Source organism: Helobdella robusta (assembly GCF_000326865.2).
Source record: "Helobdella robusta unplaced genomic scaffold HELROscaffold_2, whole genome shotgun sequence".
In the NCBI taxonomy this organism is placed as follows: Eukaryota; Metazoa; Annelida; class Clitellata; order Rhynchobdellida; family Glossiphoniidae; genus Helobdella; species Helobdella robusta.
Genome location: NW_008704083.1, coordinates 2,758,333 through 2,783,551, shown reverse-complemented (window position 1 = coordinate 2,783,551; position 25,219 = coordinate 2,758,333). Strand labels below are relative to the sequence as shown.

Sequence of the window (25,219 nt, the reverse complement as noted above, 5' to 3'; positions counted from 1 at the left end):
TTCTTAATGAGTGGTTGGAACTGATGAGACCAATTTCACTAGCATTGGACAAGCTCCAAGGTGAGGTTTCAATGGAGTCTTATTTTGGTGCTGTCTTACCAACTATATTTGTTATACAGCGAAAACTGCAATCTTTTACTCCATCGTACACTTCAGCTCTTGTTTCTGCTCTTCAATGTGGCATGGATAAACGCTTTGGCGATATAATTGACTTTAAAGATATTTCAAGCAACAGCAAGATGAGAGCATTTGTTGTGGCTTCGATCAGCCATCCGTTTTTTAAAATCAGGTGGATAGAATCATCAGTTCGTGAGCAAGTTGAAGACTTGTTTCTAGCAGAAGTGGTCAGAATGAGCAATTCTTCAACAGTTTATGAAGACAGAAATACTAGATGTTGTACTAGTGCAGATTTTTATGGATTCCACGAACCAAGTTCCGAATCACGATCGAATGAAAAAGTTGAAGGACTGCAATATCTTAGTGATCCTTCATATGATATGGAACAACTTAAAAGGTAATCAATATTTTTCTGTAATATATTATATATGTATAATATGTATATGCTTGATTTTCTAATACATTTTTATTCTCAAGTATTAATAACAAATTAATAATTTGCTATTTTGGTTAACAACTATATTATTGTTCCTTAGGTATCCTGCTGTCGCACAAGTGTTTTTGAAGTACAATATCACTGTGCCATCATCAGCACCTGTGGAACGTATATTTAGCCAGGCTGGAATGATTCTCACTCCTAAAAGAAATCGTTTAAGTGATGAATCATTTGAAACTTTACTTTTACTCAAAAAGAACAAACTCTTTTATTGATGTAAATAAATTACTGTAAATAATGAGTTGATTTCTGAGTTTAATAAATTTATAAATATTTCAAATTAACCATGGTATGTTAATTACCACTTAGGTACTTATGCACTTAGTACTTATACTTAGTACTTATAAGTATCAAATATACAATTTGCTCTGGTACTTAGCACTTATACTTAAGTACTTTTATTACTGAGTACTTAGTACTTATACTTAAGTACATTTTTTGAGTACTTACGTCATCACTGTTCAAATGATATGCTCTTAGGAGCTGGATGATTCTAGTATGCGAAACTACAGGAATTGATGTTTTTTTTCCATACTCCTTCAACTTTTTGGGTTACTATATCTGCAATTTCAGAAAAAGCTGATTCTTTATTACTGCCATTTCGAATTTTCACTTGTATTCTGTTCCACTCGTAACACTTCATGACATCCTGGTATGTCGGTAAAACATTATCCTTCATATCTTGTATAGTTCCAAATATAGGACACTTATACGACGGTCTATTTCTCGGTATATTTCTTTTGTTTAAACTTAACTAAATATTCTAGAAAAAAAAACAGTAATTAATGGATTTTCAAATAAAATTATAAATGTGTTTACCGCCAAAAACAGGTTTAGAATAAATGATATAATTTAAATACCAAAATCAACATGTATTTCAACGAATTTCAAACGACGACCAAGATAACCATAGCAACAAAGCGTTGATTTTAAAAAAAGTGATAGCCCGTTGTTTTCTAGATAAACGCTATTTAAATAGCTATATTTTCATTTTTCGCTTTTTTTTAACACAAAACTTCATCGGCTTTGCGCGGGCTCTTCCACTTAAAATATTTCAATAATATTTTAAATGGTTCATTATGATGTCTTATTACAACATAATTTCGCTATTAGAATTCATTTACTAAAAAAAAAATTTTTTTGACCCACCCTATTATATATATATATATATATATATATATATATATATATATATATATATATATATATATGTTGGTAATAGACCATAATTTTTACAATATTCTATAAATTCTACTGAATGTTTGGCGTTAATATGTTTGTAGTTCGTTTTTTCGATTTTTCTCACTAAAGTTTTTTGGTGAAGGTTTAGTTTATTAAAATTCAAAATAAACTTATTTTTCGAATTCATGCTGCAATAAATTTCGATTCCGAATGAATCATCATCAGTGCTCCTTGCTGTATATCAGTGGCGTCACTAGGGGGGTGCGGGGGGTGCGGACCGCACCGGATGACACCCTCACAGGGGGTGACACCAAAATATCACTGTATATGTTTTTATGTCCCTCCATGAAATTATTCTTATCATTAATTCAGCCTAACCCGCCCAGCGCCCAGAAATGTATTATGAATAAAATTTTTTTCGTTCAAATCATTTTTGTATTCGACATTTATACCATTCAAATTCGACGTCCGAATTATTAAGCGCCGCGGCCGAGCACATTTAACTTGTTCGTGTTTATAAATTTTGCTAAGAATGCTGTATGTCTATGGGGTGTCATGAGAGGGGTGACACCATGAGTTACCGCACCGGGTGACACCAACCCTAGTGACGCCACTGCTCTATATATAGGGAAATATTGACTTTGTCAAGATGAACTTTGACGTTGTAAAAATTAACTTTGGTGTTGTCAAATTGAACTTTGATGCGAATTAGGCGTCGGGTTTCTTTATAGGCTGGTCATCTTCTTTGGTCTCTCAACAAACGACACGGCATTTCAATAGCGGCGAAGTGACAACACGTCGGCAGTCAACAAGGCCTCGCCAGAAGCTCCGAAGACAACGTGACAGCCGGTGTTCACATTCGCAGTCATCGCTACATTTCGGGAACGATTATAATTTTTTATTGTTGGAAACCTCTGTTGAACTCTTACATATATATTGGAGCGTGATGGTGTAACGGTAAGGTGTATGGCAATGCTATTGCTGAGACTATACTCGATTGCAAAGAGGTTCCGCCTATCACATACAGTGTGTGGGAGGCGTTGTTTCACGTTATTTTACAGAAATACTGTGTGCTTATTGTGGACACCTTTGAAAAATATTGAAGAGAGAATTGTAATAAAAATTAAATACATATTTATATATGTGCGTTAGTGTGTGGTTTATGTTTGTGTGTGTGTATCTTGTGTGTGTGTGTGTGTGTGTGTGTGTAGTGTGTGTGTGTGTGGTGTGTGTGTGTGTGGTGTGTGTGTGTGCGCGCACTATTTTCAATCAAAACAGGAAAACAGGAACTATTCTGTTGTTGGCACCGTGTTGCTTGTTGATTGAAGTCTGTGAATGTTTCTTGTATAGAGACAGTTGGTTGTTTGTCAGGTGTTATTTCAACTAGTTGATCACATTCATTTGCATGTAATGATTACAATCAATCAATCGTTCGGTTTTTGTTCATTTACTAGTCCACTATTCCTTTATAAATGCAGCCACGTTTAGGATCAAACTAATCACTGGCGATCAATCTTTGTTTGGTTGTTGTCTGTGCCTTCTTTTAACGCAGTGCGAAGTGATCGAAAAAATTATTGAATCATGAATCATTGGGAAATTTTTTGAGTCTGCCAATAAAGCAAATAGATCATGTATTGATTTTATTGCCAATGCAATGTGTGAGGTTTATACATTGTTTAAATTAGGGCTGAACAAATTTATATAGTTTATTATCTACAACTTTTGTTTTTGTTGGTTGGTTTGTCTTTCTACCAATACAAAATGTGCTTCAAGCAGATGAGGAGATTGCATTATTATTTTCTGTTGTTGCCAAATCATAAATAAATTCTTAACCTTCTATTCGTTCCGTTTGTGCTTTTTTGATGGCAAAGCGATGTAGACGTTTTGTAAAATTTTAGTTAACGTAAGTTCAATTCCTACAATATTTTGTCTTTTAAAATTTGTTAAAATTAAAAATAGAACGCAATCAACTGATTCAAAACATCAGACGCATCCCTCGAATCTTCATACAACCACCAACTCATCAGAATAACCATCTAATTTTATAAAAAAATTAGTTTCATCGTTTTCAAAATGACATTAATGAAAAATACATCAAGAATCATAATAGCAATTTGTTTCCAACTGACAATCTTGGCTCTTTGTTATTAAGTTTATTCATTTGATCGTTTATTTTATTTAAGAGTTCTTCATAGAAGGTTACGCCAAAATCACTTCCAACTAATTATTGAAATTTGTATTTGAAATATTTTTATAAAAAGCCCGCACTCACAAAGATTTCAGACATTTTCTTTAGAATTGTTTCAAAAAATGTTTGCCAAAATTCGTTCGTAAATTCAAAACTCCAAAAAATTGTTTGACAGTAAATCTCGGAGAATTGTTTCAAGCTTGTTCCCTGGAGTCGTGTTCAACAATAACAACCATCTAGCCAATTTTCATTCACTCAGCACATAAATTTATTAACATAGATTTATTAACATAGATTTATTAACATAGATTTATTAACATAGATTTATTAACATAGATTTATTAACATAGATTTATTAACATAGATTTGCTATAGCACAGTTGGCGTGAACAGCATTGATAATCTTTTAATGCATATTGAAAACCCTCTGCAAGATAACACAAACCTTGTATGGAAATGTTATGAAAGCAGTTAATCAGACAACTGAAGGCGTAAAAAATTTGCACTTGAACCAGATTGACAGACTTGCCTTTAAAGCGTCGTTCGTGTTTCATTCAATTCAACAGCATTGTGCCTGGATGTGATTATTTTCAATGATGGCACAGGCCGTAGCTGAGAGCAACTTCAAACCAGGCTTCATATGTTTCCATTTAACTCTAAAAGTATAAGATTTGTGTGAAATAAAATATATTGCAATGAGAAATGTGATTTATAATATGAGGTGTAAGAAGCTCAAGAGAGAAAATACTAAACAGGTTAATAATAGAGTTTTCAACAATATCTACCTATCTATCCATATATCTAGCCATCCATCTATCCATCCATCTATCTAGCCATTCATCCATCTATCCATACATCCATTCATCTATCCATCCATCCATCGTTCCATCCATACATCCATCCGTCCATCCGTCCATCCGTCCGTCCGTCCGTTCATTCGTACATCCATCCATCCATCCATCTATCCATCCATCCATCCATCCATCTATCCATCCATCCATCCATCCATCCATCCATCCATCCATCCATCCATCCATCCATCCATCCATCCATCCATCCATCTATCCATCCATCCATCCATCCATCCATCCATCCATCCATCTATCCATCCATCCATCCATCCATCCATCCATCCATCCATCTATCCATCCATCCATCCATCCATCCATCTATCCATCCATCCATCCATCCATCCATCTATCCATCCATCCATCCATCCATCCATACATCCGTCCGTCTATTTGTACATCCATCTATTTATACCCACAAATATATGGGTGATGTGCATGTCCGTTCATTCGTACATCCATCCATCCATCCATCTATCCATCCATCCATCCATCCATCTATCCATCCATCCATCCATCCATCTATCCATCCATCCATCCATCCATCCATCCATCTATCCATCCATCCATCCATCCATCCATCCATCTATCCATCCATCCATCCATCCATCCATCCATCCATCCATCCATCCATCCATCTATCCATCCATCCATCCATCCATACATCCGTCCGTCTATTTGTACATCCATCTATTTATACCCACAAATATATGGGTGATGGGCATGTTTGTTTGTGTGCGTGTGTAATCAGAAAAAATTTAATTAAGCCTCATCATAACAAACAATAGATCCTGGCTGCTAAATTAGCACATCCCATGCCAACAATTTTTAAGAAGACCAAATTTTATCCAATTAATACAGCGATAAGATGATAGTACAATGATAACATGATAGTACAATGATAAGATGATAGTACAATGATAACATGATAATACAATGATACAATGATAGTACAGAAATAATTAAAACTAATTGAAGAAATTCCGCACATGTTATTTCCGGCCGTTAGACGCTTAAGAAACGCCATGGAATGCTCAATATAATACAATTAATCAATTCAACACCTCATTCCAGCTACACCACACGTGAATGTAACACTGACGTTTTTCTTGTATAATTTTGATAAGCATTACTATTAAGCACAATTTTATGAAGGCAGGTAATTGAAGTAAAAAAATCCCTCGCATTATTTTATAGAAAGTACTCCCGCAGCAAACATGGATGGGTGAAATTGGTCATCGTTCGTCCACGCAGATGAAATAGAACAACATTTACACGCATACGCATACAAAACCAATTAGGCAGACACACCCAAGAACACAAACAGACACAACACACGCCCACACACTCACACGCATGAAAACCAGGGAAAGACAGGCAATACGGAACAAAATTTTTCCTTTGTGAATTTTAATTAAACTTGAAATTTCTACCGCGTTAGGCAGACAGTCATCAACTTTCGAATGTTTTTAAATGTGGAGACGTTCTGTATTATCGGGTAACTGACAGGTGCCAGCTACTTGTCTGCATCCTAGATTTATTCTTACCAGCATTTCCTGGGTTTTATCTTCTGCCGCCCAGTATCTCATTGCAACAAACTAACCTGAGTTTTTGCGGATTGTATACTTAATCGAATTTGCAAGCTGATGTGCTGGCTCGTCCAACACTCGGTTGGGCTTTCTCGTGGATTTTTTTGTTTAATTATCAAAGTGGCTAGCAGTTGATTGTTCAATAATTGAAAAATATCAAAAAAATTATTTTCTGATTATTTTCTGTTAGAGCAAAGTGAAGAAAAAAAAACATAATACATTTAATTAAAAATTAAAGCAATTCAAAATCATAATGTAGGAATTGTTTTTTATTATTATTCTTTAAAAATCAGAATCTGACAAACGCAGAAACTGTTACAGCATGCAAGGCAGTAGTATAAAATGATAACAAAAAATAATTAACGGAAAAGAAATGTTTAAGCATGAAAAGTATGGAAAATAAAATGAAGTAATGGTTTAAAAAGACAAATAAATAAAATAATTTATTAATAGTAAGTTTAATACTATCCACTCAAAATATTCACTTTTAATACTCCAACAGTTTAGAAAATTTTTACGTTATTAAAGGCGTGAACATTTTGTTTCAAGAAACTAAAAAATCAATCGACTTGTTTTAATTGTAGCTACAATTTCCTCATGCGTCTGCATATTTTTGGAAACAAAATAAAAATTTCCGACACTTGTTTGTGGAGATTTAGATGAAAAATCAGCTGGTGATTCTAAGATAAGACGTTTAGACGCGGGAGAGTGTTTCTAATCCTGGGCCAGCCATTTTGAATCTTGCCAAGTCGTCTGATGACGGGTTGGCAGATGTGCAAAGGAACGTGAACATTTCAGAAGAAACACAGCTCACAACAACATAACAAACATATCAACTGACAGCACAGTACAGATTATGCCGACAACAAGCCTGCTCGAATGAGCTGCAATAATGTATTTATTCAGTCAAGTGACCAGTGCCGCACGTGTTGCAAAAAAATTCTCCTAAAAAATAAATAAACGTTTAAAAGCAGCAGTTAGTCTGATTCGGATAATATGAACGTTGGCGATCTGCCTGAGGAAGTAAATGGACGCACGTCCGATAGCATTGGAATATTGAAGGAGCTGGTGACTGCAATGCAGTTAGGCGCAAACCTGAAAGTTCGAGTCCTGCTCAGTCACCTGTGTGCAAGTTTTTGGATGACAAACAATTACAGGTGCGAGTGTTCCTGGGCCGAGAATGATTGCCGGCACACACGCTCCTCAGCTCCAGACCTGCTAGTAAAGTCTCCCTTTCAAAGAAAGTCGTTCACTCGATTACCATGGGCAGTGGTGTGGTGGTTGTAAAAATAATTTTGGAAAGGGTGATAATAGTAATAGTTGTTTAAAGTAAGCTTATCAAGTGTTGGCATAGACAGCACAAATGAATAGTCCAGCCAGCCTGAAGTGGAAGCACCTGGTAGTGTGGATAGGACCAGCGTCGGTTAAACGATCATTTCTTTGTTCAAGAAGGAGCTCAAAGTGCTGTAAAATGTTTTTTGATGAGCATTTGTTCGTGTTGAACTCCATGGTGAGCTTCTTTGCAAATGCACCATCACGTTATCTACAATTATTTTTTATGTGAATAAAAAGAGTTTCTCCTTTTATCTAGATTGTGTTTGTATTTATTTTTGAAAATTTATGTATTACAGGGTTCATCACAGGGACTTTTTGAAAAAATATTTAAATTGTAATAAATGATGTCTTAATGAAAGTTTAGCATTGAATTCCATAATTTGTGTAGATTATTTAACTTTTTTCTTAAAAAGCGCACACGAAACTCTGTATAAATGATGTTGAATGAAATGCTTAACGTCCTTCGTGTATAACCGAAAACAAAAAAATTAAGAATGTTAACAAATCGTCAACTTTAAAACTCCGAGTACTCTCTCAAATTATTCGTTAACATTGAATTAATACCTTAAATTTTCACCAAATTATTCATCTGATTTGATTTTTATAGCGGCAAATAAAACATTTGTATGTGCATTAGACAAAAAAATACTAGCTGACTACCAATAGGTTGTACTTCAAATCAGGCATCATGCAGACCTTTCAAAATCTTCTTATTGATTTGCCTTTCATCAACGTTTTGCTTGCTTCAAACAATTCATATCCACAAAGATTCTACACATCAACTCTTCGAACAGACAAAATTTATTTGTTTCCGGGTTGATCAGTTTAATACATCAAAAGTGTCAAATATTACGTCCGATCATCAGATATTTCGTGAATAAATTTTTTTTTATTTCGTGAATAAATTTTTTTTATATGTTACGTGTTATCACTTGAAATTACGGTTATCTGACCGCTTGCACGAAATTTCAATTCAATTTCAACTGATCAATTATTTACGCAAGAAAATGATTGATCATTTATTCAATATAGTTTGAAGAGAGAAATAAATTGTTTCAAGCAGCTCCAATGATGCAGCAGTGACTACGTGATGGTGGTTAACATGGAAATTATTTCTTGATTATGTTTTAACTTTTAAATATTGTTAAAATTACTAAATTTATAACACTTATAATAAAATATAATATATTTATAATATAAATATAGTATATTAAAACATTTAAAATTATATGTTAAATATTGTTAATGTGTATCGTAATAATAACGGTACAATGACGTTGATGGGATGGTATGGTACGATGACGCACGTGATGGTGATGGCTGCGTTATTGGGATTTTGCAGGATCAATTTAAAAGTATGTTAACAATAATCACATGATTACAATAATATTACACTGGTAATAATATGACGCTTATGGCCTGCTGACATTTTACTATCACCCTTATTTTTAGTTATAATTATTAGTAAGATTTTAAAATAGCAATGAGACAATGACAGTGGATAGTAACATAACGACCGACAAGAATGCAGTTGTTCGGGATGAAAACAGCAGCAATCAACATCCTCCCAGCAACAGCAAGGACGACCACAACAACGACAACAACAGCAACAACAACAGCAACAACAACAACTACAACAACAACAACAACAACAGCAACAACAGCAACAACAACAACAGCAGCAGCAGCAGCAGTGACGACAACGACGACGACGACAACATGCCTGCATCCTACATTTATTATGAGGCATCGCATGTGAATAATTGTCAACAAATGGACGGACGTTGGCGTTGCTAATGTGGCGCAGAACTATCGAAAAGTGCAAACGTTATGTGGCTTTCGTACGCTTTATGCATCCATCTTATTTAGCACTAACATTTTTTGGCATTGGTGTTGGTGGCAGGCCTATTTAATATGCCATGCCAGTATCCTTAATATTACTTTCAGTTATATTTATGAATTTCTAAAAATAACTAAGTCAGTCATTAATATTAATGACGTTTAAGTTGTCATTAATATTTATGATGTTTATGAGTTGTTATTAATATTAATGATGTTTATGAGTTGTCATTAATATTAATGATGAAAGTTTAGTTGTCAGAATTGTTTAAGATGGGATCGTCGCATGGAAGCAACCGCACATCCAATAATACTTTATTGGTCATTTTAACATGAGCATCATAATATTCGATTAATTACATCGTTATTATTATTGTGATTATTTAAAGCTATTATTATTATTATTATTATTATTATTATTATTAGTGTAATAATGATCATTGTTGCCAATACATGCCTGTGTTAATAACACTGAAAAGCCTTATTTCTCCTTCACTAAAAGTGCTCCTAATATTATATTTGTGAATGTTTACATTGCAGTCAGCATCAGCGCCTCTTGGCATTTGAGAAGGTATTTGATGGGAATTGTATTTAAAAAAATAATATAATACAATATTAAGTATTTCTTAATGTCAACGCTCATAAGAGGCGTAAAGGATAACATCATCATTTTGTTGTTGTTGCAGCTGCTATTGTCGATGTTGACCTTGACCTTTGTTGTTGTTATTGATGTTTTTGTTGTTCTTGATCTCATGACGTGTCCTGATAAATTTACTTGCAAATACAACTTGCGTCGTTTCTAATTTGATGTCGCTGGAGGGCAACATAAACAATAAAACTTTTGTAGACTACGAATTAAGTTATCTGAAATGTATTTGGCATTGAAACATACAGACGAACATTTCCATCACTAAAAAGTCAAAGTTATTTTCGAGCCATTCGAAATATATTATTCATTAGAATTCATTGAGTGATTAGGTCATTTGAATAATGCTCTCAATAAACCCATCATTAACGCTCAACATCAGCTTAACAAATAATCTTCAAACGAACAAAAAATATTCCTCAAAAAACTTTGCAATAATGCATCAATGAATTCTCCATACATGCATTATCTTTTTATAATGGATCCAGCTAACTATCAAAAACGCTTTGTATTGCTTTATCGCTCTGTCCATTTTTATTCATTTCAAAATTTTCCATGTATTTGCTTGTCAACCTACACACTATGTATGTATATATATATATATATATATATATATATATGTGTGTGTGTGTGTGTGTGTGTGTGTGTGTGTATGTGTGTGTGTGTGTGTGTGTGTGTGTGTGTGTGTGTGTGTGTGTGTGTGTGTGTGTGTGTATGTATAGGTTGGAAGGAGGCCATATTTAATACAATACCATATATATGTATATTAAAACCAAATCGTGATGATTGACCCTGAACAGTCAACCATCAAATAACAATTGTTACTAACAGTTCAATAGACTGTTGCAATAGTCCAATCGTGAATGAACGAGCGAATGGATCAGCGCCACTACCATGGTGGTTTTGCTCAACTACTTTTTTACTCGCCGTAGTTGACGAAGTTGAAACAAACACGACTTAACCATACATATTTAAATCTATATAAATATAAAAAATTATTAAAAGATTCGGTCAAGGGTCAAGAATTAGTTTAAAATATATGTTATATGAATTTATTAAAAACAACGGTTTTTGCAACAGTCACAAACGTACGTTCGTTGTAATTATAAAGATAAAAAGGTTGGGTAAGTATAGTATAGTTACTTTTGTTTGATTATTTTTCATAATTTTCAAGACGCATGTAAACATACAAAATTGAAAATTATTTACACCGAAGCTTTTGAAAACCTATCCAAGATCACAGACGTAAATATCAGTTGTATCATCAGAACTGTGTAAAAATTTCAAAAGATTTTTTGAGGCATTATGAGCAAAGGTCTCGTGGTATTGAAAATCAATTGCAAAATGAGTAACAAAAGCAGATTGAAGAAAACCGCAGACGTTTAATACCTATTGTAGAAACAGTGCATCATTGTTGAAAGCAAGTAATTCTTATAATATATTACTATGTTATTTTTGTTACTATTGTTGGTTGCATTGTTGTTACTGATTTTTGTTCTTTACGTTCCATTATTTTCTAGATCATGGAATTTTTATATCCATTATTAGTGAGTAGTTAAGTGATTCCATCTAGTTCTGTTCTCCTGTTTCCTATATCAGAAAAGTTTTTTTGTGTTGTTGTCAAGAATTTGGTGGGTTATTGGAGTTGATTGATTGTATTGATTGCAAGTGAGAGAGGATGGCTCCTCTTTGTGTTTGCATTGTGAGACTTCTTGATAGGGAAGTGATCGTAACACCAACCTACGAATGTTGTTGACTTGCACAGTCATCAATAGGACATCTAAATTCATACATTACATGATTACGCTTCAAAGTAGAATCTTCTTTAGGAGTGCGGTTGTTTTTTAAAACCAATTGTGATGTCCTACAATGATTGTAGTATACCCTGAGTTTTATTTTATTAGTATCATTGATTGGTGTAACATTTCTTTTTAGGATTTGTTTGAGGACGACTTCGTCTTTTTTATGTGCCGTTGACATATGATTGTTGTAATATAGGATTATATCGTTGTCAATGTTGTTTTTGAATAGATTGCTTTCTTGTTGTAGTCTTTGGTGAATGGTGCTCTCAATGGATGATGTTTCGTAACCATTGCTTACCAGTAGATTTGTAAATCTTTTCAGTTCCGTATTGATATCTTCAGTTGAGGATGAATGCGTGAATGCACGGTTTCCTCCCAAAGGATTTTGTTGTACTTATTCTAAATGGTTCCGTGCATTCGCTTAACCTATTTAAACAAATACCTTTATTCGTTGCTTTGACGTATATGGCAGTTGTGAATCTCTGTTCGTCATGCGTCACCAAGGCTGGACTTTTTCTTGAGGTATGTTTTGGTTGATTTTCCTTTTTATTGCGTTTGGAGATATAAATATATATATATATATATATATATATATATTGTTTATTGTCAACAATTCGGTAGAATTCATACAATACCGTACAAAATATAGTCTCCTTCCAATTTTTATGCGTATTTCTATGACCGACGGACAAAACAAACAACCGAGCAAGAACGTGAGCAGCGATTGTTTCATCTTTTCCGGTAGTTAGAGGCAAAATTTGTCTTTTGGTTTCGCACAGACATTAGAACCTTACTATCGTCTAGTAGCAGCGTGAGACATAATTAAAATTACATAAATATATTAATAGTATAAACAAAGGGCTCAACGTATGAATATACAAACTGGCTAGTGCAATGTCTCTGCGTGTTCTTTAAAAAAATAGAGTCCCGGTTGTAGCACGTGCTCACTCTTCGTATTACACTTCATGCGTGTTTCATGTACAAAACATTTATTTTGCCATAAGTTGCTGATTACATTGAAGATATTTCTGTCCACATCAAACACGTGCACAGCACATATTATTTGTACGTGAACGTGTGATGATGTTTTACAATGCCCTAATTTTATATAATTAATCAAAAATTCACTTTCGTAAACTGCATTTTGTAACCGTTATTGCAACTTGCCCAAACTTGGAAACAAACTTATTGTAAATTATAAACAACTGAACAACTGAAAACTCTGAATGAAGCAGCGAAACGTACGTGATCAGATATTAATCATTGGATTGTGATTTCTGATATACGAGTAAGCAATCCAACGAACGAAACATGAATTTGAATGTCCTATCGAGCACCTCCCGCCACAAATCAACATGACAGTTCAGTCTCTGGTGCGTTATCTAACGCAGCACAAAAATGATGGCACCAAAATGAAAACAATTTATAAACACGTGCACCAGCATTGTGAGTGTATGTGTGAATTTTTTTTTAATAAATTGCTCGGTGTTCAACGTGGCAGCCAACAACGTACTTCATGAATGATAGATGAACAACAACATGCAGCCAAACATTTTGATAAGCAGCTGGTTGCACACGTGAGCCACGATCGCAAGCACATTCAACATGTTTCACAGACGCGCCCAAAATAAGAATCACAAGCACAACAACAAATACGAATCACAGACACAACAAACACCCATCACACTTACATAGAACATGTATCACAGACACACAACACCAACTGCGATGTTTTCATGCATGAAAAGTTGCAACCCTGATCTAATTAACAACTTCTCTAATAAATATTGCAACGTTTGTTAGAGGGTTATACTTCAAATGACTGATTTTCGTGATTTAATGTTTTATATATATATATATATATATATATATATATATATATATATATATATATATATATATAATATATTATTGATGAACATCACAGCATGTTCGGCGTTAGTTAACTTCCAATTTAACAAGCTAACTTGAAAATGATTTACGATCAACTGTTAGAAAAGTCGTTAAGTTAAATTCGAAGTTAACTAACGCCGAACATGCTGTGATTTTCATCAATAATTGCATTTCTGACAGTCTTAATCAATTATATATATAAATATAATTTATACTGCGCTGTTCTCAAAGTTCTCCAAAAGGCGCTTTTCAAACTGGTTTGTTCAGTTCTTATGTTAAAGGAAATCTTTTAAAATCGGGTCAATTTTTTGGCTAAAACGGAGTTTCGCTTTCACCTCAACTTAATTTTTGAATTTTGTTTTATTTTTTTTTTCTTATTACCATGTTCTCATTTATTCAATTGGAGTTTTTGGAGAAAAGTTTTCTTTCAACATGATGAGAAGACATGGACAATTAAATGGCTCTTGTTCTTCTTTAATGCTTGTTCATGTGCGCCTAACTGTGTGGACCAGTCTATAAGCTGCTGTTGCTGTTATTTAATAATATATTTAAGCTATATTTTTGCTACTGTAGCTTCAAGATAACAAGTTTCATATTTGCGACGTATATTATATTTGTGAATAATTGGACTGAAAAGCTTTATAATCATTTTTAAGAATTAAACAAAATTGCTTGGATATCATCATGTTATAATTTTATAAATTTTTGTCATCACCACATTGCATAACCGTATCAACATTACCCCATCATCACAACACAACATCATCCCATCATCACAACACAACATCCTCACATCATTCTATCATCATAACATCACAACATCAGATCTTTTTGCCAGTTGAACTCAAGTGAAAAAACAGAGGAAAGCATGTTTTTAAATACCATTTTTCCGACTATCATTTCATTAGTTGTAATAATTTATACTCTGTTTTTAGGTAAATTTTATAAAATTATTTAAAAATCAAATGCCTTTTCATTTCAAAATTACAAAATTATGTCAAAAATAATATGCATCTATCATCTCATCTCATCTGCTTGTCGGTTTTGTGTACATTGAAGGGAGTGATTTGTGGTGATTGTTGTCATGTTTGCATATTCATATTATGTTCTTGTTCGTGTCTTTTTGTTCTTGTTTATATCATTGTTGTTTGTATCATTCGGTTATTGTTTGTATCATGTTTTTGTTCATATTATGTTTGTAATGTTAGTATGTTTGAAGTTGTTTGTACTATGTCCGCTATGTTTGCTGTGTTTGCATGTTCGTTGTTCTTGTTCCTATCATTATGTTCCTGTTTTTATTTTATTATTTTGTTTATATAATTGAAAGGTTGTTGTTTCTATCATGCTGTTGTTGTTTTTATCATATTGTAGATGTTCGTATCATGTTGTTTTTCGTATCATGTTGTCGTCGTCGTCGTTATTGTTGTTGTTGTTATTATTATTGTTTTTGTTGTTGTTGTTGTTGTTGTTGTTGTTGTTGTTGTTGTTGTTGCTGTTCAAATCATCCCAATAACGTTTTGCGGTTCATAAACAGTGATGGTCTCATCAGGTGACTTACAAATTGTTGCAAATATCATCTGCGTTTTGTAGTTGTTGTTATAATGTTCATTGCGTGTGCTCATCATATTCCATCAGTTGATGTTCTTGAGGACTGGTTGGCGCTGCATGTCGCAAGTTAGTTGACGACATGTCGCAAGTTAGTTGACGACATATCGCAAGTTAGTTAACAAATGATGTTGGTGGCGACGATAAGCTTAAAGATGGATGTCTGTCATTCTTGTAAACATCGTTAATTAAAGGTGAATTTCAGCATTTAAACATTATCATTTTCTATTATGATTAACTTTTTTGTGATTTTGTGTTTTAATTCACAACAAATTGCATTAGTCCTTCTCCCTTATAAGCTGGTTGATTACAATCGATGGCTCTGTCACGTTGGAAAAATGAGTTAAAAACGTTTTGTCGATGTTGATAATGTCTTTGTTGTTGTTGATGTTGTTGTTGTTTTTGATGAAGTTGTTCTTTGAAACGTCATTGTCGTTTGCACGGCAATCAATTTGAATGCTGTCGGTTATTTTGCATTTCATTTTGTTGTCATCTAGAGCGATGTTTGTGGCGCTTTTGGTCATCGTTGCTCCGACACCAACGCAGTTTGGAGGATTTTTGCAAAATTTTCCGAGATTAATGATTTCCAACGATTTTTTATCATTCACTCTATCATTCGTTCTTTCTTTCTTCTTCTGTTTTTCATTTGCCATTTCATCAGCACCGACCACAGCCACCTTGCAAATCTTGCTCTTCATCCTGGGACACCAGGTTGAGTGGCGGCAGCAACAGAGGGCGTCGCGGTATCGCTTCATGAATGTGTAGTACAAGAAGAAAGTACCTGAGCGTGGTGTTTGAATGTCGGCATGTTGTTGATAAGGCGTTTTATTGTTGTGTGTATAGGTGTGTGTGGGTGTGTGTGAGTGCTGTCTGTCTGTGTGTGTGTGTGTGTGTGTGTGTGCGCGTGTGCATGGATGTGAGTGTAAACACCAGCTGCAGTACGTGAAAAGTATTAAATGTTGGAACTTTCAAGCAAAAAATAAATATGACCGTCTTATAAAATTATTAGAAAAAATTTGAACATTCTCAACACGCCTACTAAGAGAATTATGTAAGCAAACAACTTACCACTATAAAATGTCAATAAACAATTTAAAAGATCTACAACGTGCGTTGAAATATGAACTGCTTGTTTACCAATTAGGAAGAGTTTGTTTAACAATTACTAACATGCCACTCAAATTCTTCCTCAGTTCTCATTAAAATGAAAAGTAAAAATAATTTTTTATACTTAAAATGTATTGTAAGAAACAATTTCAACATGAACGTTTTACGATGAACATCAAGTTACGGCATCATCTTGTTGAACATTTAATCACAATGAAATACATAATTTCAAAAAAATAATTCCATACACAAAGTGTTTCTTAAAGCTGAAACTGAATAACAGGGAGATCTAACAGCACATAATTGAGATCATGCAACGTTCAAATCTTATTGAGTTTAATTTTACGACTTCCACATTTCAGAATATTTTGAACATTTGCGTTACTTCTTTGATGTAAAATTTTTGTGCAAATATGCAAACTGAACGAAACACTTGCAAGTTCTTTTCCCAAAAAAGTCGTCACTTAATGTTCTGTAATGAATTATGCGTTAATTTTGGCTTAAAAGTCTTTAGATTGTGCTTAGAATGAATACAAATTAAAGATGAAGACTTGAAAAAAAAAAATAATTCTCAGAAAATTACCATAAAAATGTCTTTTTGAGCTTAAAATTCATTTAGTTAAAAAACCAACAAATTTTTTGCTAATTCGAGTGATGTGCAAAACGATATGAACGAAGGAACGTGAACGAATGCCAGCACCGACGTTTCCATGGTTGTTCTTTCCGTGTAATCAGTGTACGTAGATGGGGATGTGTGCATGTGCAAAAGTGTACAAACATACATTATACGTTGGTTTGTTCGTAAATACTGGCTGTGATTTTTTGCGACAGAGCGTGTTTAATATATATAGTCATCGTGTTTGCGTAAGTGAAAATAAAAATGCATGCATAATGGCAGCATTTCCAGGACTTTTTATGCGGTACATCGTGCGTGTGAGGTTCCTCTTTCCATCTGTCATTCACATGTGTCACCACTCTTTGTTTACATGTTCCCAATTTTATTGTCACTTGTTTGCATGCACTTGTTTTGTTTAACTTATTTGTATCTTCATGTGCCGTTGTCATTCATGTTCAAGTTTGTGTTACGTTCTTGTGCATGTTCACGTTTGAGTTCGTGCTTGAGTTCCTGTTCGTGTTTGAGTTTATGTTTGTTTATCTCGATATTAGACTCAGTTGTGAATTTTGTTATTTATATATATTGTAGTGAAAAAATGAAGAAGCTCAACTAAATTGATTACCTCACCCCACAAAAACAAATTTCGCAACATTGGCGACATGTCGTTACATTGTTAGTTATGCTTATGTTGGTTTTAATTGTTATGGTGGTTGTTGGATTAGAGTCAATAATTTCCGTTAAAATGTTATTTGTTGTAACACGAACTTTTCACTCTGGTTGAAATTGTTTTGTTCATACAACGCAATGATGCAGCACGTGAATAAGAATTTTCGTTGATGTAATTTTCAGTGTAACGTTAATGCTTAGCACTCAACTCTTTGATTGTTTTGTAATGAGTGTCATCAGGTGTTACGACGTGATGATTTTTGCCGTGAAACAAATAACAGACAACTGTGGAATGCTTTACAAGAGTGTTTTTTCTTTGGTTATAAAAATTACAAATTATTTTTGAAGATAAAAAAAATCAGTAACCTGAAAAATTGAGGGTGAGAGAAATGTTTGAGATGATGACGACCAGCTCGTAGAGGTGGTTCTCCTTGCTTGAAAATTTGAGAAACATATCCAACCACTTGATGACGAGTGATGGCAAGACAAACACCAAAAAACTTGTGACCATCACAAAAACCATCACGCTTATTTTCGTACAATCGGTATATTTTGTTCGCTGATTATTACGATAGCAACTGAGTGGGGTTCGTTGTTTCTGGGTTTGATGTCTCTTTGCTGGGTCTTCTAATTTCGTTTTATTTTGTTGGCTGGGAAAGTACTTGGACATTTTGCTCTGAACATTTGCGGCCACGTTTGGATCGGAGAGACTTCTGATGTGACTGGTTCTGCAAGAAAAGTCGCTCACCAAACTCGTTCGTGAGCCCGTCAGTGAGGTAAACATTGTTGGCGTGGAAGGTCGGAATTTCGTCGACGAAGATGTCGGCATCCACTTTCCATTGCGTTTTTGTAATAAGATTACAGCCAGTCCAATGTTGCAAGTTGCCAGGACGATGAATGGGATGATGGTGTCGAAGATGCCAAGGAAAACGTAGTAGATGATGTCGAAGCAGTCGTTCACCATGAGATCCCCGTGCACGAGGACGAAATTGAACAAGTAACTTTCAGTTGAGGTCTTGAAATTGTCATCATTTGCTTTTAAAGTAGTTGGAGTGTAGTTTGAAGATTTTGCAGTTGTCACAACTCTGCAATAATCAGCGTGTATTTAAAATATTTTTATTACAAATATACTAAATAATTATCATTTATTTATTATTATTATATTGTTATAAATATCCGAGATAAGATTACACTAGAACTAACTTGGTAAGAAATTTGGAGAAGAGCATGGGACAGTTGAACGAAACGGAAACAATCGTGATGACAGCGCATGAAATGAAACTGTTCCTGGCTTTCAAACATCTTCTCGCTCGTATCGGCTGCCAAACAGCAAAAAATCTTTCAGCAGATGTCACGACGGTGATCCACGTACTGCTGAATATGAAGGTTCCTCGCAACGATTCAATATACAAACACTTCACTTTGTAGAAGTCTGCACGTGTTTGTGTGCGTATGTGTGAGTGTGTGTGTAATTTATAATTTCAATTTTAAAAGATATCCTTTTATAATGTCATTATTTATATTACGTAATAAGTAGGTAATAATAATAAACGACAAATTCAAATTTATTCAAAAATTGAGTAAAATTTTAAAATTAAAAAATTAGGAAACCTGCTCGGTTTTTTTCAGAAAATATTTCTTGTGGAACGTAGAGTATGAGATTCACAAGACAGAAGAGCAGATCTGAAACAGCCAGCGACAACAGCCCTGCGTACGCGGGTCTTTCGAGGGAGGGAGCTGACTTGTTGCGCATCGGTCGGCAGAACGTTTTCAGAAAGACGAACAAACTCAGCGAGTTGCCAGCCAGACCGACGAGCAGGATGACGAGAATGATGTTTTCGTAAGCGTGAATGGCCGTCAAGTAATGGTTGTGGTGCCCCGACATATTGCCACTGAACCATGATGCATTGTAATCGTAATAGTAATCATCGTCCATAGGGACGTAAGTACCTGATGCAGTCTCCATCCTTCTTTATCTTCATTTGATTTTCATCTTTTCAAAATTTTACTATTCTGAGGCATTTTACTTCAACTTCTGCATTAAAGAAAATAACAACTCAATTGATATTTTGAAAAATAAATAAACGATGTATCTTGAAAAACGTTTAAACAGATAACCTGTGGCGGATCTCGACAAATTTGACGGGGAGCCAAGATTTTGAAAAATATTTATCGACTGGGGAAGGGAATTTTCAGAAAAAGTTGACGACCAGGAAGGGAGTTTTCAAAAAAAAAGTCGATGACCGGGAGGAAGTAAATTTGCAAATAAAATTTTATAACCGGGGTGTGGAATTTTCTGAGAAACTTGATTTATATAGTGCTGATTAAAAAAAGTTCTCAAAAGCACTTTCAAAATAGAAATTAAACTGAAACTAACTAAGTTAATAACAAAATAAATCACTGTCATTTTGATAGAAAATAAAAAAGTCATCAATCCTTGATAAAATACAAAACTGTCAATTTGAGGAAAACAGAAATGTCTTGAATTTCTTTTCAAACGAAGAAAGAGAAAATTCTGGACTGACTGCTCAGCGCCATCGGAAGACTCTTCAAAACACCAGGACCAGCAAGAGCAACATCGTGCAGTCCAATCTGTAAATTAGCCTCAAGTTTGACTGACAGGTTCATGCTGTTCGATCTTAAGCCGGTGCTCAGTGCAACTGTCTTGCAAATCAACTTTTTTGATAAATACTCAAATGCCAAACAGGGCATCGAACCGGAACTGAACCGTAACCGTTAAAAGCCAAAATTTTGCTCGGAATAAAAACTGTAACCGAACCAAAATATTGTTTGCTAATTTAACCAAAACCGAAAACCGTAACGAAATAAATAACGGGTCGATGCTAAAAATTAAAAAAATAATATTTTTGTCAAATTCAGAAAAATAATATTTAAAATTTCAAAATTCTATGTTAATTTTTATTACCTTTGAAAATTTGTTATCTCTTTTTTTGTTTGTTTTTTCGACTGAGTTCGCGGATAATTTGAGTAAGAATTGCCACGTGAAGTGAAATCTAGTATAATCTGAGAAATTAGACATCAAGTGCGATCATCTTCCAAATTTTGTAGTACCATCTACACAAGTGAGCCTTGAAGCATCTGTTTCTGGATTATCCTCAGAGACTGCAGAAGTGGTTTCAAGTGGTAATTTTTGAAGATATATTAATAATCATAGGAAATTTTCATCTTTTTTGAAACAATCTTATATTTATGTAGTGATCTCAAAATATCTTTGTAATGATTGTTTTAATTTGTTGAAAAAAATATTAGAAACGTTTCCTTTTATACTGGCAACATTTAAAAATCTTTTATGTTAATCATTTCTTATTATTCACAATCTTAAATTTAATTCAAATTGGCATTGTGGTGATAGTTGGATGTCCGTATGTCCGTTACATGCGTTTAAGTAACTATGCTTGGAAAAATTAAGTTTCGGAGCGAAACCGAAAACCAAAAAAAATCGATATTATTTCAGGAACGAAAACCGGAACCGAACCGAAATTCATTTCGCTGATTGAACCGAAACTGTAAACTGAAACGAAAAAAATTACGGTTCGATGCCCTGGTGCCAAACCATGCAATGAACGAAACACTAGTGTACCAATTATATAGATTATTCTTTTATTGATCTTTAACCAGTGAAGTTCATTCAAAAGCGGTATCACGTGGTCAAATTTCAAACTCTTTATTACTAATTTTGCAGCCCGTTTCTGAATTGATTGAATCACAGCAATCGATAGGTAGCGGATCTAGGGGTGGGTGAGATTTATTATTCGTGTAGACGAAATAAATTTGTAAAAATTCTCCTGGCCGGTCATAAACTATTATTAGAAATTTTCGCCTCCCGGTCGTCAACAACATTACATTTATTTTTTTTAAATATAAAAATTCCCTCCCCCGTCGTGTCAAGTTTTTTGAAAATCTTGTTCCCCCCCCACTGAAAGTTGTAAGTTATTTAGATCCGCCACTGTAATATACACGCATTTACGAGATATAATCAATTTCAAGCGATGAAAATTTGTTATGATGGTTGGAACATGCAGTGAATTAGTGAATAATTAATATTATCAAATGAAAATGTATAAAACAGTGTTTGAGACAAATAAAATTAATTAAAATATATAACCTTATTCACGAAACGCATCTGCACAGAGTGACCTAAAGTTGTTAAATCGCTTCTATTAAATATTTAATTAGTTGGTCATTTTTTTAAATTTATAACATATTTCAAAACACGATATTCTCATTAAAATGCCTTCAAGCTTTTTATATTAAATGCAGTTCGCAGGCTTTTCTGTTGGCTAATTTGGAAATGCGAATTATTGAAATGTTACGTAGAGGAAAATTATAAAATTATTCATATTAAATTAATGGACCACAAATTTAATCAAACACTTCATGAAGTTGAATTCTTCGTTTTTAAATGATTGCAAGGTAATATCAAGCAAGATAACAAATGTATAATAATTTTATAAAATTAGCTTTACTGTTGTAGTCCAAACATCTTTTCAAAATATTCTCATTAAAAATTAGTTTGAAATAATTTATTAATGTTGTAATGAAGTAAAATTTACAATACAATAGAATAAACTCATTTAGAAGAAAAAAAATCTCCGAGAGAAATCTTTTTTATAGTGCATTGACATATGCTTGCATGTTCTAACATACATATGAATATTATATATATATATATATATATATATATATATATATATATATATATATATATATATCATCTATTAAGAATGATATCTACCGTTGTACACATATACATATATAATATCATTATATAATATTATATATATATATATAATATATTATATTATTATATAATATTATATATATAATATATATGAGTGAGTGTGTGTCATAATAATATATAGTAACATGGGGTAAGGGAAAAGTTCGATTAAATCACATTTATGCTATAAAACTGTGAGATTTTTAAAATTCCAGAAAGATCACTCATAGTATTTTATATAAATACATAATTTTAACAAATAAAAACGACCCAATAAAAAATTTTTGCCATTAAAACTTTTTTGATAAAGGGGCTTCTTACCCCAGCATTGGGGTAAGAAGCCTACTGGGAGGCGTTTTACCCCATGTCAATGTCATAGATAGTGTTTAAAAATACATTGGTAAATTTGAATATTCAATCAAATTTATTAAACAAAACTATAAAAACAATGTTAACAAATATTGAAAATATATGATCCTCTTGCTGATTTTCTTTTGTAAGACCGTGGCATTCTGTTAAGTTAAATTAAAAAGTATGACTGTTAAAGTTAAAGTTTAAAAGGAAACCAACAAACAACTGTAAAATTTCATTTTTTAATTTTAAGGATTAAAACAATATCAAATAGTTCTAGTATAAAATTATTCTTTAATTACATTATTTAAAAGGGGGCGTTTTACCCATTTTATAGGGGGGCGTTTTACCCCAAAGTGTATTGTAAAGTTTTTACCGATAATGTGATACGATGGATTAAAATTTCGATTAAAAAAAATCGTGTTAAATAGTGTAAATAATACAAAATTTTATCACTTCAATTTTTTGGGAATAACTTCAGTTTTTGAGAAAAAGCTTTAATGATTATGTTTATATTTGTAACAGATAGCCCTAAAATCCAGGGGCGGACTAAGGCCTAGGCTGACTAGACAATTGCCTAGGGCCCGTAATTTTTGGGGGCCCGGAAATTTGATTTTAACTTTTTTTTAATTTTTATAATTATATTTTTATGTTTTTTTTTTGGTTTTAATAGAAATGCTAAACATTAACATTGAACAAATCTCAAATTCTAAATTTAACAAGAAAGCGCAAATAAACATTTTGAAAAATCGGCAAAAATGAATATCGAATATTTTAAAAATTGCTTTGCAAAATATTTTTTGGATTCATTTTCTGGAATTCCTACAAAAAAATGTTGGTTTTTATAAAAGTATTAAATTATTCACTTTTCAATTTTTATAATTAAATGCTCATTGGTTCTTTGTTGCTGGACGAAATAATGAACATTGAACTAATCTCGTGTTATAAATTTGAAAAAAGCCCGTTTTCTGCCATTTTGAAAAATCGTCAAAGTTGAATATCGGTCATTTATAAAATTGCTTTGTCAATAGATTTTGATTTGTTTAGTTTTTAGTTTTGGATTGATAGTTAATAATTTCTGGAATTCGTTAATTTAAAATGTGAGTTTTGTGGAAATATTACATTACATTATTCAATTGATACTGATATCTGAAGATTACTCACAAGAAGGGCTTTATAAATCAGTAATAACTACAAATTGTGATTTTATTATAATTGAGTAAAAATAATGTTAATTGATTTTTTTATTTTTAGTTGCAAAACAAATGAAAGGATCGTTAAACAAATTTTTAATTGTGGAGGACGAAAAATCACAACAATCATCATCATTTTCACAAATTTTACTTGCTCAAACTCCAGAAGCATCACACGAATGTGAATCTATTCAGCAGAAATATCAGCGGGAAAAACTGAGTAATTCCGATTGTGAAGATGAAGCAAAATAAGATATATATATTAAATCATCTGTAAGTAATGATGAAACTGAGAGTTTTGTAAACGACATTGCTTTATGGCCAGAATATCTAACAGACGCCATGCTAGAGTATTATGTCAAAAATCCACCATAATCGATAAATAGATCTCTAGAATCATCTTCATTCGATGCAACGAAGGGTCAAAACAATTCACAAGAAAATTAACTATCGCTTCCTTCTTCAGAACAATTAATAGTGAAGAAAAAGTTAAAAGAGATTGGCTGGCTTATACTTAAACCAACAACTTATTGTACCGTTACGTCTGTAAATTATTTTCCAAGCAAACAACACTAATGGCAAAAGGTACGAATGATTGGAAAAATATCCATAAAAAATTGTCAGAGCATGAAATCTCCAGCGACCACATTAACTCAATTTTAATTTATATAAAAAGATCTAAAATTACTGGGCGTATTGATACTGAATTGGAAAAACAAATTATGAATGAAAAAAAATACTGGATGGAGGTACTTAAACGTGTGGTAGCAACAATCAAATTTATTTCTTCTTACTCTTTAGCATTTTGTGGTAAAAATGAAGTTCTTTTTAGTGAAAATAATGGTAATTATATAAATGCTTTAGAATATTTATCCGAGTGTGATCCATTTTTGCGTGAACACATGAAAAGATATGCAAATTGCGGCACCAGAACTATAAGTTATTTGTCATCTAACATATGTGATGAATTTATTTTGATTATATCGAAAGATTTGCAACTCACGA

General features: G+C 33.1%; 2 protein-coding genes across 2 annotated transcripts; both read right to left on the bottom strand.

The window, feature by feature from the left end:
* Positions 1-15,818: 15,818 nt before the first annotated feature.
* HELRODRAFT_160197 (hypothetical protein) lies at positions 15,819-17,407 on the bottom strand (the record flags this gene model as incomplete). The annotated part of the gene is made up of 2 exons (XM_009017187.1): positions 15,819-16,289; positions 17,330-17,407. 2 exons carry the CDS (start codon positions 17,405-17,407, stop codon positions 15,819-15,821), a joined length of 549 nt encoding a protein of 182 aa, XP_009015435.1.
* Positions 17,408-17,695: 288 nt separating this feature from the next.
* On the bottom strand, positions 17,696-19,895 carry HELRODRAFT_160196 (hypothetical protein; the record flags this gene model as incomplete). Its single annotated transcript, XM_009017186.1, has 4 exons — positions 17,696-17,773; positions 18,339-19,014; positions 19,133-19,361; positions 19,541-19,895. 4 exons carry the CDS (start codon positions 19,893-19,895, stop codon positions 17,696-17,698), a joined length of 1,338 nt encoding a protein of 445 aa, XP_009015434.1.
* Between the last annotated feature and the right edge of the window lie 5,324 nt (positions 19,896-25,219).